The 18,418-nt window shown below is 43.4% G+C and overlaps 1 protein-coding gene across 1 annotated transcript; it reads left to right on the top strand.

Moving 5' to 3' along the window:
* The first annotated feature begins 754 nt into the window (after positions 1-754).
* Positions 755-16,796, top strand: stk39 (serine threonine kinase 39). Its single transcript, XM_052082823.1, has 18 exons — positions 755-1,067; positions 2,665-2,777; positions 3,106-3,214; positions 4,000-4,132; positions 4,479-4,534; positions 4,834-4,943; positions 5,279-5,380; positions 5,608-5,741; positions 5,855-5,903; positions 6,574-6,639; positions 9,888-10,010; positions 11,027-11,056; positions 11,433-11,489; positions 12,245-12,306; positions 13,709-13,761; positions 13,852-13,920; positions 14,040-14,104; positions 14,805-16,796. Exons 1-18 carry the CDS (start codon positions 965-967, stop codon positions 14,877-14,879), a joined length of 1,509 nt encoding a protein of 502 aa, XP_051938783.1. The 5' UTR covers positions 755-964; the 3' UTR covers positions 14,880-16,796.
* Positions 16,797-18,418: the final 1,622 nt, after the last annotated feature.

Genomic DNA, 18,418 nt, shown 5'->3' with positions numbered 1-18,418 from the left:
GTAAAAGTACTCACAATCCGTACCTGTACAAACACGTGGGTTTTAAAAAAAGACAGCTAAAAGTAAAAGTATGTCAAATTCAAAATTAGATTCTTGCGTCACAGTCAAATTTCGAGAAACGCCATGTGCTCAGTTTCTAAACTGAAGATGGCGCGCATGCATAAAAAGGTTATTTGTAAACCGTCGATAAGTAATCAGAAGAATGTAGAAATGAAGCGAGGGAGTTGAACATCCAGCGTTGTCAGTGTCAAGTTTTTTTCCAGTTTCAAAAATTCAAAAATACAAATAGCAACAGTATTCACCATTACTTATGTAGACCCATAATGGACGATGAATGAGATTGTTACGACAGTGTTTAAGAAATGTACGTCAAGAAATGACGCTAAACAAGTTCATCACAGGCCCGTCACAGACAGTTAATTAAAAGCATAGTTGTTTGGGGATTTAACGCGTGCACCAAAGCGGTTAAACTGGACATCAAAAAGGCATTAATCATCAAATTGAGGTTTGTTGCTGAGTTTTGTTACGCATCGTTTAACTTGTAGTACAAAACGAATTAAGTTGAACAAAATTAAGATTGAACTGTGTCTGCTGGGGGATTCGTTGTATTTTTGGTCAGACTCAAAAGGGGGGAAATGTTCACAGAAACTTTGTATCGTGAAGCGTGACAGATTTGGCAACACCGCAACGCGCTTGACTTGTGCGTGCGCGTACGCGTGTGCGTATATGTTCGTGTTGCATGCGCGCGCGCGCTTGACTAGCCCTTTTAATTTCCGGGTTGCTCTCCTCGCAGGCGGCAGTTGCTCGGCTGCGGCTGCCAGCTGACACTAGCTGAGGAGGGGAGCTCAAAGCTGACTCGCTCGGTCGCACCTTCGCTCCCTCTCTCTACTTGTCTGTCACTCGGTCGTGTCAGCGAGAGGCGGCTAGCCGGCGCACCATCACCACTACCACCACCACCACCATCATGGCGGACCAAGGCGAAGCCCCGGTTCCTGTCCCGCAGCCGCCGCCGCCGACGGCTAGCTGGCCAATTACCAGGGAGTCGTACGAGCTACAGGAAGTCATTGGTTAGTACGACGGGGGCTTTGTATTTTCACAGACACGTTTAATTAATTATCAGCGTTTTACCAGCTGCTAGTAACGCGAACTGGAAGCCCCCCCCCCAATCCACGTGAAGTAGACACTGCGGATGTGAACTCATAACAAGCTACCGGTTACACGTGCAACTGGCGAAACGGTTTCCCCGAAAATCCGTGACACGTCGACTTCACAGCTTTCCTGTCGTTGACACACACACAGACGCACGCAGATGCCGAGTCGTGGCATTACGCCCACTTTGTTCGATGACTAATTTATACATGGCAGATGCTGTATTAAATGACATCATTGTTATATATGATGGCACGAAGTGGACAATGCGATCGCCTTATGATGTGACCATGACAGCGATGCAAGCGGAGAGATTTAAATCCGAGCTAACCATGAATATAAATGATTATTTAGGTCATACATTGCAATGCGTTCTCTTGAAATGCCCCTTATCCATAGCATTGATAATTAGTCTTAGTAATAATAAAAAAGTGGTTTCTTGTCATGTGGGTCTTTAACAGTAAAGGGCTTTCAGATACTGTACTGTAAAAAAACCCCCACACAATTTCAACAGTAAGAGTCCAGCCTTAGTTGAACTTTATTATTGTGAACTGGATGACTAGAATCTACACATGCATAAAGGGAAATAAACCCAACATTATAGAAAGCACAATATTATTATTTTTATTGCTCTCTAATTTAGTAATATACAGCACTAAGCACAAACTTGGTCACCGTTGGACAATCCAATGACATCCAAAAATGAACTCTTTAATAAAAATGCTTCCACAAAGTTAAAATACAAACAGCATTGTTAGTTTTAAGTCACTATTATGAGGCATTCCTCGAGTATTGTTGTTAAGAGTGTCTCTTTGTCACACAGATCTGTTTATAATTAATTGGTCACGTCACATTTAACCTCGCAAAACAGCCCAAACATTAGAACCAGCTGTCGCTCTGAGTAGGTGGACTTGTTTCACAATTTCCCCCCAAAGCTGCATTATCGTATTTGCAAGTCAGCTTTTGTCGCACAGTCTCAGACTTTGCATATTATCTCCATACCGAAGTACGCCAAGTGTATATAACATGTTAATTCAATGCCATCAATCCCATCATTGTGTTATGTAATAGTAAAACAAAAGATACATCATCTCAAATGACTACTGACAGCTCAAACGGAAGTTGCCTGAATAGTCTTGGCAGAGGCCTTCTCCCTTCATCTGACATGTCTTATCGTTCTAGATAAGAAACAGCACCACAGCTGTCCGCTGCGCTCTGGAACTTGTGAGCGGGAAAAAAAAGCCCCCTCGCTGCCCCGCGCACACTCACACGCTGCGCAGCACACATCCGTTCTCATGAGTAACCACTTTGATTACACATGCTCAATTACTTCCGCTTATCTGTCACTCGCAGTTGACAAGCGATGCGTCAGTCACGGTGTCCCTCGGTGTGAAGAACGTCACTACTTCTTGGCCTGATTTTTTTTTTTTTTTTAACTTCTTGATTTATTTTCAACATAACAAACAAACAAAAAAAGTCCGGATCTAATTGTGCTCTTTGGATGCTTTGATTCAGGTAGCGGGGCCACAGCGGTGGTGCAAGCAGCAATGTGTTCTCCCAGACAGGAGCGCGTTGCCATCAAGAGAATCAACCTGGAAAAATGCCAGACCAGTATGGACGAATTGCTGGTGAGTAAAAATAAATACGGGCTATATCTGTTTGAGTTGTGCTGGTCCTTGTGTCTCCCTCGCTACGTCCCTCTGATCATCTGAACATGTACGGCGTAACCTAATTTTTTGTATGAGCATGTACAAGGTGTCCATAAAGTCTGGGTAAAAAAACAAAAAACGCATGCTTAAAACAAAAACAATATTTTCAACATGGTTTCCATAATTTTCAATGCATAATTTGATGCAAAATTCCAGCGAACTCGATGGGATAAAGAGTGAAATCTTGCTCGTACCCAGACTTTGTGGACACCCTGTGTATGAAATGTCTTTTTTTTTCTCCCAACAGAAAGAAATTCAAGCAATGAGCCAATGCAACCACCCCAATATTGTCACTTATTATACTTCCTTTGTGGTGAAGGATGAACTGTGGTTAGTCATGAAGCTCCTGAGTGGAGGTAAGCTTCACCTGTTGGGGGGCACTTGACATTCAGGCTAGATGAAGGGCCTACATGAGATCCATTTATCCCCTCCAAAAAACCCCAGCAGTCTTAAAAAAGGGATCGGCTGTCTTCCATGCTGAAGTGGAACAGAGACTTTGACCCTTTTGATTTTTACTTGCGTGACACCCCAAACTTTGAAATGACAAAATTAGGGTTGATAAATGCGCACCTCAAGCGCGGCTGCCTTACCGCCTGGCACGAGTTGAACGCCAGTGACTTTTTTTAAATAGTGCTCCTCATTCCCTCCGTGAATTGTCATCTTTTATCACAATCCCACGTACATAGAACACCTTGGCATTTTTCCCTCCTCATAATTGATGTGACTAGCCGAGCTTCACCCCACTGATCTTCTACTCAAAAGCCGTGCTGATCTCAAATTCAAAGAGCTGTAATGTCGCCATCTACAGGGATACGTTAGTCATTGTACTTGACCTGTATATGTACTGTATATACATTGGCAATAAAAATGGATCCCATTTGACAAATCAGTTGTCCTCCAGGGATCAGGAGCCTGAACGCTAAGTAAAAGCCGCGTTTCGAATGAACTGATACAAACTTAGCTTTGTGTAAAAGGCATCAATTGGGCAGAGTACACGGTTTAGACTTGGCACAGGAGAAAAAGGTGCTCGCTTCATTCAAGTCTAAGCCAGGATTTATTCATCTTTTTCACGAGTTCCTGTTCCGTATAAACTTTGGGCTAGACACAGTTTCCTAGTATGGATATATTTTATGGCTCTTAGGCTCCATGCTGGACATTATCAAGCACACAAGCAAAGAAGAAGACAAAAATCTCGACGAGCCAATCATTGCCTCCATCCTGAAAGAAGTCCTCGAAGGCCTCGACTACCTGCACAGAAATGGACAGATCCACCGGTAACACTTTTTATTTTCCCTGAATATCGGATACTACCCATGTCCTATTTTTGGAATTTGTGCGCATTATGATACGATGCGTCCTATGTCAAATATGCGATTCAATAGCTGAAGTTTCAAGCGACCCTCCCCCCTACCCTCTTTATTGATCTGCGCTGTATGGAGCTATGACGTAAACTTCCTGGATATCAAGGTCACCGCGAACCAGGCTTGACCTTTTTATGCCTCCTACCACCTCCCGGGCGAGCTGTTTGTGGCCCCTTTTTTCGCGGATGGAAGAATCGATGCTCTGCCGCGTGTTTTTGCCATCTGACTGACTGCCTGTGTTGTGTTTTGCTGGCCGCAGGGATGTGAAAGCCGGGAATATTCTACTGGGTGAAGATGGATCTGTTCAGATTGCAGGTGTGTGTGTGTGTGTGTGTGTGTGTGTGTGTGTGTGTGTGTGTGTGTGTTGCACATATCCTGCTCTTGTCACCGGGAGTCTCGTTATGTTTAATCCTGTTGCAGATGACAAGATGTTTCAATGAAATGATGTCATTGATTTCTTCTCCTGTGTTCATAAAAAGGTCCTTTTAAACTCCCTCTCACGTTGTTTACCAGCCTAATTTGCTACAAAATACCCGATGTTGGCGGTGGGGAGTCACTGCTCGATCAACAATGAAGGATTCGGTTGTTTTTTTCTGTATGTTTCGTTTTGACAGATTTTGGCGTAAGTGCATTCCTGGCCACAGGGGGCGATATGACAAGAAACAAAGTCCGAAAGACGTTTGTGGGCACGCCATGCTGGATGGCACCAGAGGTGATGGAACAGGTGAATCCCAACGCCTTCTTAGGACACATTTAACTCATTATTATACTAATTCTATTCCATATTTTATAATGTCTATGTTTCAACTCTTCACTGCTGATTTTGTTTAATGGCAAACCATTCTCTCAACCAATAGGGGGCAGCAAACATAAAAAAAACGTAAAAAGTATGATTGAAAGATTTGAGTGTTCGTAACTGATTTGAAAGGTGAATCCTGATTTGGAGCATGAAGATTTTTTTTTCTTCGCATGGGTTCTTACTGTGCTAGCATAAAGTAAGTAAAGTAAAAGTGAAACCAGGTAATTTGACCAATATTTTGTCCCATTCTTGACCCACAGGTACGAGGTTACGATTTCAAAGCAGACATTTGGAGTTTTGGAATCACGGCCATAGAACTAGCGACGGGTTCTGCGCCCTATCACCGCTACCCCCCTATGAAGGTCAGTGTCGTTCGTGAACGCATCGCCGGACTCTCTGCGCCCCTTTTGCCAAGTTGTCGGTCGGGAAGTTTCATCGCAAGCAGCAACGATGTGCCAAAAGACAGTCTCCCTTTTTTGCAAACCAGGAACAAAAACTTTGAGGAACTTGCTCTTTGTTCTTCACACGGCAGTTCCTGTAAAAACGATTTCCTGTTGTAACTTTGCCGTCATTTCTGCCCTTTGTTTAGGTCTTAATGTTGACGCTGCAGAACGATCCACCCACTCTGGAGACGGGTATCGAGGACAAGGAAATGCTGAAGAAGTACGGCAAATCGTTTAGGAAGCTAATAACTATGTGCCTTCAGAAGGATCCCGCCAAAAGGTTGGTCTCGTCAAACGAAAAGTCTCTGAGGGGGGCTTTTTAATTAAAAGGGAGTTTCTTTCTACTGCAAAGTTTTTTTTCCCCCAATACATGCGAACAATTCTTCTATGCAGGCCTGCAGCTGCAGAGCTCTTGAAGAGCAAATTTATCCAAAAGGCGAAGGTATTAATTTTTTTCTTTCTTCTCCCTTCCAAGTTTATTGTCCCCCCTTTTTATGCATACCCTTATCCTTGCCGCTAATAGTTGGTAACGATAATAATGGATGCAATTCCTCCACCAATTCCGTGTAACAGGCTGTAGAGAAAATAATGGCAAGTTCAATAAAAACAAACTTTTAAGATGTTAGATCATTACGTTGCTCATAAAAATAGGTGTAGCGTTTTACAGGCAGCCCCTCCCCCCACCCCCTATTTTGAACAAGGTACACTTGCGCTCATAGATTTACATAGCTTAACAGAATTTGCGACATGCTGGCAATTTGGTGCGAAAATATGACTGAACAAGGACCAGCTCATTATTTTCCTTATTGCTACGTTTTGCGCAATGATTGTGCATTTCCGAGCTGCCTTCTATTTTCATTAGAATCCCATGAAACATCATATGAATGTGTTTTATCTGAAGAATGATACACACCTTGCAAATCCTGCCAGGTCATGAAAGCTTATGAGCTCCACTTTGAGCTCCTCATGCCAGTTAGTCCGGACAATTCTCGCCTCTGCGCTTCACCCACCTCGCTGATTTCAACTGGTTGTGATTCAAATCCAAAATCGTTTTCCGTTTGTCCAGGACCCAATTTTTAAATGAATTTTTTTCTGTTTAATTTGTCACACAGAACAAAGACTATCTGGTTGAAAAGCTCTTGTGCCGGGCTCCTAAGATATCCCAAAGAGCAAAGAAGGTATGTTGACACTTGCACTTCTCTGTAAAATAACTCCGCTATTGACTAAACATGACAAATTGTATGCGCCTGCCGGGATTTGACTGGAGTACCTCCCGTCACGATGTTGCATTTACAGTCAACAGGAGTGATGCCCATGGACTTTTGTAACACCTCAAACACTTACTGCTCGAACTGTTTTGTCGATAGAGTGAAAATATGGGCCGGTGTCGCAAAAGAGTCACACCTTGTAGAGGTACTGATGATTCGTTTTTTTAAAATTCCCCCCCAGTGTATAAAATCGGCAGAAAAAAGAAGTTTAAATGAAATGGTTGACTATGGAGACAGAAGCTTGCTCGGTAACTTGATCTTGGCTCTTGGCTGCGAGGAGCAAGTGCAGTTTTCAGGCACAGCTTCACATCATAATGGCTTTATCTAAGAGTTCGCTTTGTCGGCCAGCAGAGACTGATTGCCGGCAGGCAGAGCGGGTAAGTGCAGGGATGGAAAAACACTGACACGTTTTCAGAGTAAATGGAGGGCATCCTGGAGAGCTTTGTTGCCATTCTGGATGACATGAGCACAGAGAATCGAATAAAGGGAAGGGGGCAGGCGTTGATACTGCTGCCTTGTGACAATGGTAGAATTTTGCTCATTGATATTTTCCGGGATAAACGCAGGACTCGAATCCTCCGTCCATTTATTGTTTGGGAGGAGTTGCTCATTGGAGTCTCTATCAAGTCTTGTAAATAACTAAATAAAATAAAAATCCTCCCTCCCTCACTGTTCTGCGCAACCACGAGGCGCTCTAAAGCAACCACAACTTGTCGAAAGGGACGATGTATTTTTGGGAGGGTTAGCATAGCTCGCTAGCAACGTAGCTCTCTGCCTGTCACAATTGTGCTGGATGATTGCAGATGCAAGCAAAAGGCGCTCAAGTTCATACTGAGCAGTTTCCTAGCCGATTTTTAATTGTAGATTTCCACAAGTGAGGATGACGGAGTTCTATATCTTAGCACATATTTTCAGCAACTGTCTTCAAAGTCAAGTATTTTTAGCTCATGCCCCTCTACACATTTTTCTCATCCCTTGAAATGTCGAACTGCCCTTCCAAGATGTAACATTCAAAAGCGTTTTTTGCACACTATCATAAGACTCGACTGTGTGAAATTTTAGCATTCTAATGAGCCAAAGGCAGGCCGACGACCTTGTGGTTTTGTGCTGATGTGACGAATGCTGCCACCTAGATTTCATACTCGGCAACTATTTCTCAAAGGTGGCGGTGACAGGCGATGATGCTCCTGGAACATTGTCATCCCAGAATGGTGTGACCTCTGATCCATTCAAGTCCTTGCCAAATCTTTTCAGTCGCGTCATTCACATGAACACCTTGAATGTCCTTTACCTTCGGGGAATGAAGCAGATATCGACTCGTGTGTTTCACCCTTGTGGTCTGCCCTCTTGTGTTTTGGTTTTCTCTATACGTGGTAAACGCATGCATTGCTACTCTCAGGGAAAACAAGTGCCATAGGGGTCGAAAAGAGGACAAGGCCGATGCGTCTGCGTACTTGTTACGGAGGGATATACAATTAAGAACAAAAAATAAATAATAATAATCATAATGTGAATTTTTAAGTACACTAGGAATCATGCATATTTGGGGATGTGGAACTCGCCGGTGTCATGCATGGTTGTTTAAAGAGTATCACTGCATGTATTATGTAAAACAAAGGTGGGTGTGTTAACCAGTAGAGGGCAGCCTTACACGCAGCCAATATCCTCCGCACTGGGGGTGAGGTGTGGGGGGGAAGACAATAATTTAAAGAGCAGACAAGAGAAGCCCTAAGATACTCTTGAAGCAAGCAATTTGATAAGTCACCTTCACTACACATATTCAATAAATGCTGTCACAAGTTTCGACCAATTCATTCAAACCTTGTATTTTTTCTGGCAGTTACAAAAAATAATAATAAATTTATGATGTGAATGTCAGTCAGGATGCCAACCGAGACTCGATCTGTATCTGTTTTTGCTCAAGGCGCCAGAGCAGAAGCGGGAGACTCTGGGTTCTATGTCAGGTTTGGAAACTATAGCTGGCAGCACCAGAGGGCTAGCGCCTCTTTAAACTTTACGGTCGCCTCGAGCCGGCGCTAGTCGCTTACCGTTTTGTGCGCTGCCTGTAACGCTGTAGCGCTCCCATCGCCGACTCTACCTCCCCGCTGCTTTATGAGCCAAGCGCTGCTTGTATTTCTCTCGTCTTGAAGGGAGGGAGAATCAGAGGCACACGTCGTCTTGTTTTTGTTGCGCTGTATGTTATTAGGGGGCAGAGTTTAGATCAGATTCATCATGTAACTCGAAATGGGCAACATAGTTTGGCGATATTTTATGAAAATTTGTTTTTTAGATTTATTGGTGATCAAGAACAAATGAAGTGGAAAAAGAACACCAAATTGAAAATAGGAATATGTTTGAAATCGTTTGTGAATCGATAAAGGACATTTAGCCAAATGTCTTTATGTATTGCAGTTGTCGTTTTTATAGTAGTGTGGAAATCCTCTACATCAGGGGTGTCAAACTCAGTTTTGTCACGGGCCACGTTTTACTTAACCGTTTCCCTTGGAGGGCCGTTATGGCTGCGAAACCATATAAACAAGTCTGGTTTATTCAACTAGACTTTAAAGGACTGTAATTAAGGTTTTGGTAGCGAGAAAACTTAGAGTAGATCTCTTACATGTTACATGGGATTAGAATGGCTCTCTTAAATATTCCATAGGAGAATTTGAAATTTTGGTGCAAATTTTAGCAATCATCATAGAAGTTGACTTGTTTGATTTGCTTTCGTGGGCCACGTGAAATAATGTGGCGGACCAGATCTGGCCCCCGGGCCTCGAGTTTGACACATGTGCTCTACATCATACCAAGGTGTTTTGAACATTTTCATCTCGGCAAAATTTGAAAAGACTTCTCAGTATGATGCATGTCGTATCTGCATGTTAATATTTTAGCGTAGCTTTCAGGTGTCGGTCCGCATGCTGCTCGTCTGTTTTTACAGAATATTGATCAAGCATGCGATCCATCAAAACAAAGACTTGGGGAAAAAAAATCCACCATATAAATATCCCGTAATGAAACAGTCAGTCTACTGCCACTCCAAAATGCCATCAGATGTTCATATCGACTGACTGAATGCCGTATAATGCCGCGCGACCTTGTATTTGCCTTTGAGTGAGTATCAATGGCACAAATGATTCAAAAGGATTTTCTCGGCGTAGGTGAGGCGCGTCCCGGGCTCAAGCGGCCACCTGCACAAGACGGAGGACGGCGACTGGGAATGGAGTGACGACGAGCTGGACGAAGGCAGCGAGGAAGGCAAGGCGGCCGTCAACCAGGGCAGGGTGAGGAGCACTTTGATCTTCACTCCCTTTTGGTGGCCGCTTTTTTTGCGATTCCACTCGTTTAATAGGACGGGAGCATCCGATCGCCATCTGAAAATCCACTTAACTAATTTAAGACCGCGGACGTGCGTGCAGCTCTCCCAAGGATTGAAGGTTTGACAGCTGCATAATCAATGAGCGAATGGCTTCGCTCTAATAAATTAATAAGCTAAAAGGAGTTTCATGCAGATCCAAGGGGGGAAAAAATAAATCGATAACACCCCGCTGAAGCACAACGAATTACAACCTGATCGGATGAGATCTAACAGATGTTTGAAAATGTGAAAGCGGGATTGGCGCCATAGGAGCGATCTGGTTCGTATCCAGTCGAAATGACAGTTTGGCACCCTGCGCACAGCTTGCAGCTTTTGTTCATCCCCGATAAGGTTTTGGAGATGTTCTCCCACATGAAAGGCGTGTATTAATTATGTCATTATACGCGCGCATTCACACCAAAACCGCTTGGCAAGCGGAACATTTTTGGAAGTCGATCAAGCGCCCACAAAGAGCGCGACAAAGAAACCCACACAAATAATAATCATCGCCTCCTTTTCAGCGGTAAAAATCGGACCAAGTGACCACACAAATCTGCTTTCCTCCTGAGAATAACCTTCATGTCTCAAACACGACAATTTAGCATGCAGGGAATGTGTCCGCTTGCGTTATTAGCCTTTCAAAATCGACCTGACTCATCCAACCTAATTCTTCCTGAAACGGAACGCTGGACTTATTTCCTAAATATGCTTGACGTGTGATAATTAAAATGTAGGCATGCATTTTCCATTTTTTTTTTTTTTTTTTGCACGGCTATTTTTGTTATTTCCAAGATCCTGCCAAATCCTGTTTTGCCTTCCCCGCCTTTTGCATAATCATGTCCAAGCATTGTGGGACCGATGAAACGATGCAATCTCAACTTGACCCAGCCTGGAAAAATAGAATTCTTTTTTTTTTTTTCCCTTCTTCTCTCTTCCATGCAGTCACGGCGGCTCAAGGACGACTCCAAAGTCGTAAGTTGATTCGCTTTCTTCTTGTTATTATGATTTTTTTTTGTTTCTTTCTAAAACACGCACGCCGCTTTGTATTCTGGCGGAAAGACGACATAGATGAATAGGTCTGCTTTTCCCGGAGTAATTCTATGCGGCGATAGCACTTGGGAAAAGGATGGCTTTGTAAAGGCAATTATTGTTCCTATTTGAACAGAATTTGTTGAACTCGACAGTCCGAGCGCCGGTTCGAACCGAGCCGAACCGGCGCGTCGCTGCGCATTGATTGCTGTCAATTAACTTTTATCATGTTGTCTTAATGGGACGAGTCCATACGTAATTGGTGCGCGTGTGCGCGGAACATTTTTACAGCCATCCGTCTCATTTTTGTCACTTGCAGGACGAGGAGAATGTCAAGAATGTTCCTTTTGATGGCTTATCCAGCCACCATCCCCAGGTGAGCGACGTCGGCGTGCAGCAGCTGCACTCATTTGTTCTGACTCGGTGACCTCGGCGCCCCGCTTCTTGTCCGAGCGCCTTTTGTGTGAATTTTTTTTTTTGCATACATTACATTTGCGTGTGCACGTGCGGCTCCTGGATGGATGCACTCAACTGTAATAAGTCGCACTCGGTCCGACTGGAAATTTTCGCTGCCGTTACGCTCTCATCGCTATTATAAGCCATTTCCAGAGGCTTTGTCATTTTCAAAATGAACCGCAGCAGGTTGGGGGGGCGTTTTATGCTCCCATCAGGCATTTAACTACCCATCACATGTCATTTTCTACCTCTGCTACGCTCATTTGACATGTGCAGCAAGACTTTACTTCACGCGTTGTGAATTTTCTGTGAGCTGACATTTTTTTTTTTCTTATGAAAAACGTCCCGTAATTATTTTATTTTGAAATTAAGTGAACTGATTTTATTAAGTAAACATTTCAAAGGAAATGTTGAGCGCCTTTCCCTCTAAACTCCGCCTTCAGCTTCACACATGGCAAGTGTGACGCAGATGTGTGTTGTGGTAAGGACGTCTACCGTGACACACACACAACGCTGTCGGACGTCATCGCCAAGTTTGGACGATATCGCGTTCGATTGTATCTTTTCTATTTTGGTCCCGCTATATTGCAAATGTTGTCATTTATTTATCATTGATAGACTGCAAATGTCGAGTGCATGTGTACCAATTCCCCCATCTCACTTGTTCTCATTCAGGTGGAGCCGTTTGGGGATTCGCTCTACATTCATAGTGCTGTCAACTTGGTCCTGCGACTCAGGTGAGACGGATGATTGCCTTAAAAAAAAAATTTTTTTTTTTTTGTTTTCTCCATGCATCAGCCTGTGCACATTTCCAAAAGTCACGCAAGGAATCACATTCACCTCACTCCAAAAAAGAGTCCATGTGCATCTTTTGTGTTGCTTCATGACAAAAATGAAAGCTACCGAGGACGTGAACATTTATTTGGCGTCGGGTCATGCAGTTCACCGTTTCAAATGACGAAGAATGAAATGTATTTGACAGAGCAAAAAGATGCCCTGCAGCTACACTATTTGTACAAAGGTGTTGGCGTGCACACACACACACACACACGCACACGCGCACAAAAAAGGAACATAAGGGAGTTAACGTTCCATCTTTTCTGGGATGACTTTGTACATGATGCACATTCATCCAATTGTGAGGTGCAAGGTCGGCGAAGGCTCGCAATCTCATTCCGAGCTCACCCCAAAGGTGTTGGATGCGGTTGATTAGGAGCGGCAAGCTCTTCCGTACTCATGCAAGCGTGGCTTCATGGACATTTCTGGTGCACAGTCATGCGCGTTCTCCATATAGTCTTGGTGAGCGGGGCTCAGGAGAGGTCTTTAGAGCGCTATAAATAAATATGTATTGTATTCCTCTTTTTCTTTTTTTTTTTAACATACAGTATGTTTGTGAATGCTTCAGACTTGCACCACATGCGGCATTCCCAAGGAAAGCTTTCTTGACGCTAATTGTATTTGCGGGAGCCAAACGGCAGCTAATTTGGTCTCAACGACTGAGGTAGTTACAGTTGATTAGCCTGAGTTATGATAATGTCATGGGACTGACTGAGATACCGTTGCTGTATAATTGGCTTCTCGTCATCCCCCACCCCCCTTCCCCCCTCCCCGGCCTTCTGTGAAGACACGAAAAGCTCTCTTGAGAATCCCATTGTCACGACTTTGAAGAAGAATTTAGGACTTTGGATATTAGCCCTCATTTGCAGCCCAAAGGGGGGGGGGATAAGGGGAGGGGTGCATATATTCAAATTTCATTCTGTTGTTTCATTGAGATGTGGCGTTTCCATGTATTTTTTTTTAGATTTAGAGAGCAAAGGCCGGCGCTTGACAAATGTCAGAGTAAGCCGTGTGGAAAGGGACTTTAAATAATTTACCGGAAAGCTTTGTCATAGAAATCAACTAGTAGGAGGAGAATAGAACTGTTTGTTTCAATTGATCTCTGCTGGAATCTCAAGATTTGTATGAGCAATAATGTTTTATTTGGTCCGTCTCACTTGTGACTTTTCAGCAAAAAAAGATCAAATACCCCTCCCCCCCTTTTTTTTTTTTTTGGATCAAGCAAATGTGTTCAATCCATCTGGTGTGTGATGCAATGCGTCGTCTGATCGAGGCCGTGTTTGCGTTGTCGTCTCCTTTCAGGAACTCCAAAAAGGAACTGAATGACATCCGTTTTGAATTCACTCCCGGGCGAGGTATGAGAGGAGAACGGATGCCTACGAGGTGCGCGCCTATGTGAAGCCAAAATGGTTGTGCGGCAAATATGTTTTTATTTCCCTTTCTAGACACCGCTGATGGAGTTTCCCAGGAGCTGTTCTCCGCGGGTCTTGTCAATGGGCACGATGTGGTTACCGGTATTTACTTTTCTTGCGCCCCCCCAACCCCCCCACCCTTTTTTGTGTGTTTTTAATTACATTTGTTTGTCTACCCTGCATCTGACATTTGTGTTGTGTGACGCTTTGTATCTTCCCAGTCGCTGCTAACCTTCAAAAGATTGTCGATGACCCAGCTACCTACAAAGTGTTGACCTTTAAGCTGGTGAGTGTGCGATGATTGATGGACAATAAGCCCACTGAGGGGTGTGTGTGTGGGGGGGGGCTATAAACAGGTTATTGATTAAAAATGCAAAGAGGGCGTGTGACTGCGGTGATACTGTCTGTGCAAAGAGAAAAAAAATAAGCTGAAACATGTCTTGTGAACACATCCATTATTTGCCAACTTTTCATCTTGTCAGGTTTGTGCTCCCTTTTATGGCCAAGACCAAGAAAATGTTTTTGTCATGCTCTACCGCGTGCAACTTTTTAACTGGGGTTTGCTAATTAGCGTAGCTTTGCAAGAGCCTCCACACTGTTTACGCTCTTCCCCCGCCCGGTTTGTTCGTCAGCGGGCACAGCAGGGCAGAGGGTGTTCAAAGACTCGTTTCAAACTGCAAATGAAGCCCTTTTAAAGTCGTCCCTTCTCTAATGGTCTGTTAAAGATCGTTTAATGATACTTTTTTTCTCTCAGCTTCTACATGCGTGTAAATAATGTATGACAGTGTAAATGCGGGTAAACAACATGTGACCCTCTCGTCTTTGTGGTCCGCACGGAAGAATAGGAAATCTGAGATTGTTAAGAGTGCTGTCTAAGTTATGGCAATACTTTTTATTTTTTTAAAGGCTCATCAGGTATATTTGGCTCCATGGATCTTAGTGGCCTTCACCCTCAGTTTTTTTTCTTTTTTCCCCTCACCTTGCAGGCCTCGTGCTATGACGACACGGAAGTCCCAGACGAGGTGAAGCTGATCGGCTTTGCGCAGCTGAGTCTGAGCTGATGCTCTCTTCGTGCCTCCAGCAGGTGAGACGGGGGACCCACACGGTCAGGGTAGACAGGCTGAGGAACAAAAAGCGCCACTTCCAGCAAACATCCTCCCTCCAACAACCCCCCCCCCCTACCCCAAGCACCAAACGTACCTGCGTCCCTCCACCCAGCACACGACCAGGGATCAGGATGAAGCCCAGGAAAACCTACTCAGGATGTGAAAGATGATGTGAGATGTAGCTTTGAATGTTTTATTTATTTCCTTTTTTTTTTTTTTTTTTTACATCACGTTACCTCTCGCGTTCCTCAAAGCTCTTATTTATTGAACCCTCCCTCCCCCCCAAATCCCCACTTCTGCCAAAAAAGAAATTTTCTCCGCCCGGCAATTCAAAAGCACAACGACCGTGCTGCGCCAGGTTTCTTCTCTCAAGCACATTTTCAAAATCTAACGATGAATGTCTTTCATAAAAAGACGACGGGATTGTATTTTAGGGGGACGAGGATTTAGGCCACGGTGAAAAGAATTGCGAGAATAAAGTTGTTGGATGGGGGGGGGGGGGGTGAATGTCAAATGGCCTGCAGGAATGTCAACCATTCAATAGCGTTTAGAGATATTTATTCTTAAAAGTTTACCATTCAATTCTCACAATGAAGACTTTTCCTGCGGAATATACTGATTAACAAACCTTTAGGGTTTTTTTTTTCAATAAGGAATGTGACAAAACTTTTTGAGATGTTTTTTTTTCCTAGGACGTCAGGTTTCCAATAATTATAGTTATTGGGAGGGGGGGGGGGGGATTGATTCTCTAAATTCCAACCTATGGTACAACCAGAGCTCAAAAACCTGATGTGCCAGAGCCGTTTCTGATTTAAAATTTGTTTTTGACTAGTGTTGATATCATTTCATCCCCAAAAATATGAATACTTCTTCCTATAATCTGAATATTATATTACTCTGCAATTATGCCTTTTTTAATTTATTTTTTTTGCTTGAAACATTAATTTTTGTAAATTTCTCTCATTTTACAAAATGACACCGTTTGTCGCAATATTTGAACGCCGACTACAAGCCATCTTTATATTCGGAATTAATTTTCAGTGTGGCCTCAATAATCCTTCCTAGTAGTCCTCACATGGACCACAAGGGTTGAGGTTCCAGGGGGGGAACAAAACAAAACCAAACCAAAAAAAAAAAACAGACCCAGAAGCTACTGAGTTTGATTTGCTGCTCCCGTCACGACAGTGTTATTAATGTTCCACAGCGCTCAAGGTGCCTTGTTCATTTTCATGTGCCTATGACAGTATCGTCATACGAAAGAGCAGCGTCTACCCCATTTCCAATTTCACACCCGCGTTATTCCACTGAGCGAAGCATCGTTACGTTAAATGCACTTTTAAGGCCGAGTTGCGTCTGCACCCGACAAGCAGGCGCCGCCGCCTTTTTGGAGACAAGTTAAGTTGTGATCTTTGTATTTTTTTTTCTCCCCCCCCCCCACCCCCCACACACACACACGCACCAACTGCAGCTGTGTTGATGAGATGTGATCGGCTCGGGTTTATCTAGTTTCACAGACTCTTTTCATTTCAATTGCTTTGACCCGCTGCACAAGACTTAATACTCCCCAAACTTGGGGGGGGGGGGGGGGGGGGCGAAAAAAAAAGCTACAACGTACTGTGTGTGCACAAGACGATTAATGGCAACAATATGGAAATGACAATGAAACCATTTTGTGTGCTCAACGTGCAGTCGCTCGAAATTATTTTTACGTGTTGTGTTAAAAAAAAAAATCCTACCTAATTAGCAAATTTCATTCAATAATTCTCTTTTTCTGTACAGTATCTGTAACTATGTCAACATATTTCAACTGTTCATGACCTGTAACCTGTTGCTTGGTGACAAGGAGCAACCAATAAATTGCTATTTAAAACATGTTTGGAGTGACTCGATTGCATTTAGATTTTTGGTTAGTTGACTTTATTCATTTTCAAGACCCAATTTTTCCAATTTGCCAAGTCGCTGGCGGAAGTAAATATTAATATTTGTAATCCAAAATTATTATTCTTATTTTTTCACAGCATTCTGACCACTTGCACACTCCTAATAGAAGCAGTTTCCTTCAAAATTGAGCAATATCTTTATGGGGAAAAAAATATATACCAACAATGTGTCCAGACAGCAAATCAGTGTTAAAAAAAGCCAATAAATGGGCAAAGGAAGTACTAGAAACAAGCAGCAATAGACGTTTATTCAAGTATTTGTTCTTTATTTAAAAAGAAAAACATAAAATATATCACATGAGCTTCAAATACTGCAAAACATGATATTTGTCCTGGAAAGCCGCAGCCAGCCGCACGCGCAAAATAGGGTCGATGGCTTTCAACAACAGATAAAACGAATTCGTATATTTGCAATATCCTGCAATTCTCTCCGCAACAAATCAAATTGCCACCGGACCGCTTAAGCAAAGAGCAGCTGCGTGATTGAGGCACAGAACGATGAGAAGGGCGTCGGGACACTAAAAAAAAAATAAAAAAATACACATTTGAATGTCACGATTGACGGACTACAATCCGGATAAGCGGGAAAACCTTCAATTGCTGTCTGATTGCGCATGTTAATTTTGTGTGTGAGCGAGCAAAGGAAAGAAGAGAAGCAACCTGGTTATTGATCAGATTAGGTCAACATTATGTGAATACAAATATCGTTGAACTTGGCACATCATCGAGAAAATGGAATCAAGTATGGATTGCGCTTGCAGCTGAAACATCTTCTCCTGTTCTGGGCAGACTTTCTTCAAGATTGTGGAGGCTGTCTGTCAGAATTTTGAGCAAGGGCTCGTCTCGCCATCTCACTCACTGGCACTTTGGAAGAATAAACCTTCAGTCAGAAGAGCAATTCGGGTTCAGGGCCGAGAGTCCGGTTTGCCGTGGCCAAAATGCGTTTGGTATTGATTTTGATGATTATTTTGAACTGATTATAATGTGCAGGATTGACCGAATCAATGTGACATTTTAATCATTGCGAGCGCTACAGGAAGCTCGAGAGTGTCGACTCAGCAACCGCAGGGCTCCGGTGTCTCGGCTCAAGGACACTGAGCAGGGGCGGAAGATCTTGTCACCGTGGGGGGGTTGAACCAAGGTCACCGGCTACTTGAAACGGCATCGCCATGCAACCATGGCGTCGGAGGTAAACGCTCTAAATATTTATGTCCATACTTGACCGAAGCAAATGGCAACATGAGGCTTGCGCAGACTTGGCACATACCGCGGCTGTTTTTCCAAAATGGATCAAATGGTAATTTTCACGTACCGTATTTTCCGCACTATAAGTATAAGGCGCACTTGAACGGATGGCCTATCGTAAAACTGCTTTCATATATATATAGGGAGCACCGCATTATGAGGCGCTTTGAATAGAAGCCACAATAGTGTCTGCAGTTGCGTTATGCATCCACTAGATGGAGCTACTCTAAGTGAATACAGTCCAATACAGCTTGATTAATATCGCGCTTTCACAACCGCTGCAGCTGTGACAAAGCGCTTTACACAATC

Source organism: Hippocampus zosterae, chromosome 12 (assembly GCF_025434085.1).
Source record: "Hippocampus zosterae strain Florida chromosome 12, ASM2543408v3, whole genome shotgun sequence".
In the NCBI taxonomy this organism is placed as follows: Eukaryota; Metazoa; Chordata; class Actinopteri; order Syngnathiformes; family Syngnathidae; genus Hippocampus; species Hippocampus zosterae.
This window is presented reverse-complemented; position numbering and strand designations above follow the sequence as displayed.

What these genes read in the sequence shown, in the direction of transcription:
- stk39 (XM_052082823.1), top strand. Translation starts at nt 965, where the DNA reads ATGGCGGACCAAGGCGAAGCCCCGGTTCCTGTCCCGCAGCCGCCGCCG. An exon ending in AACTTGGTCCTGCGACTCAG is followed by an intron (nt 12,307 to 13,708) that starts GTGAGACGGATG and finishes GTCTCCTTTCAG; the next exon opens with GAACTCCAAAAAGGAACTGA. An exon ending in AAGTGTTGACCTTTAAGCTG is followed by an intron (nt 14,105 to 14,804) that starts GTGAGTGTGCGA and finishes CTCACCTTGCAG; the next exon opens with GCCTCGTGCTATGACGACAC.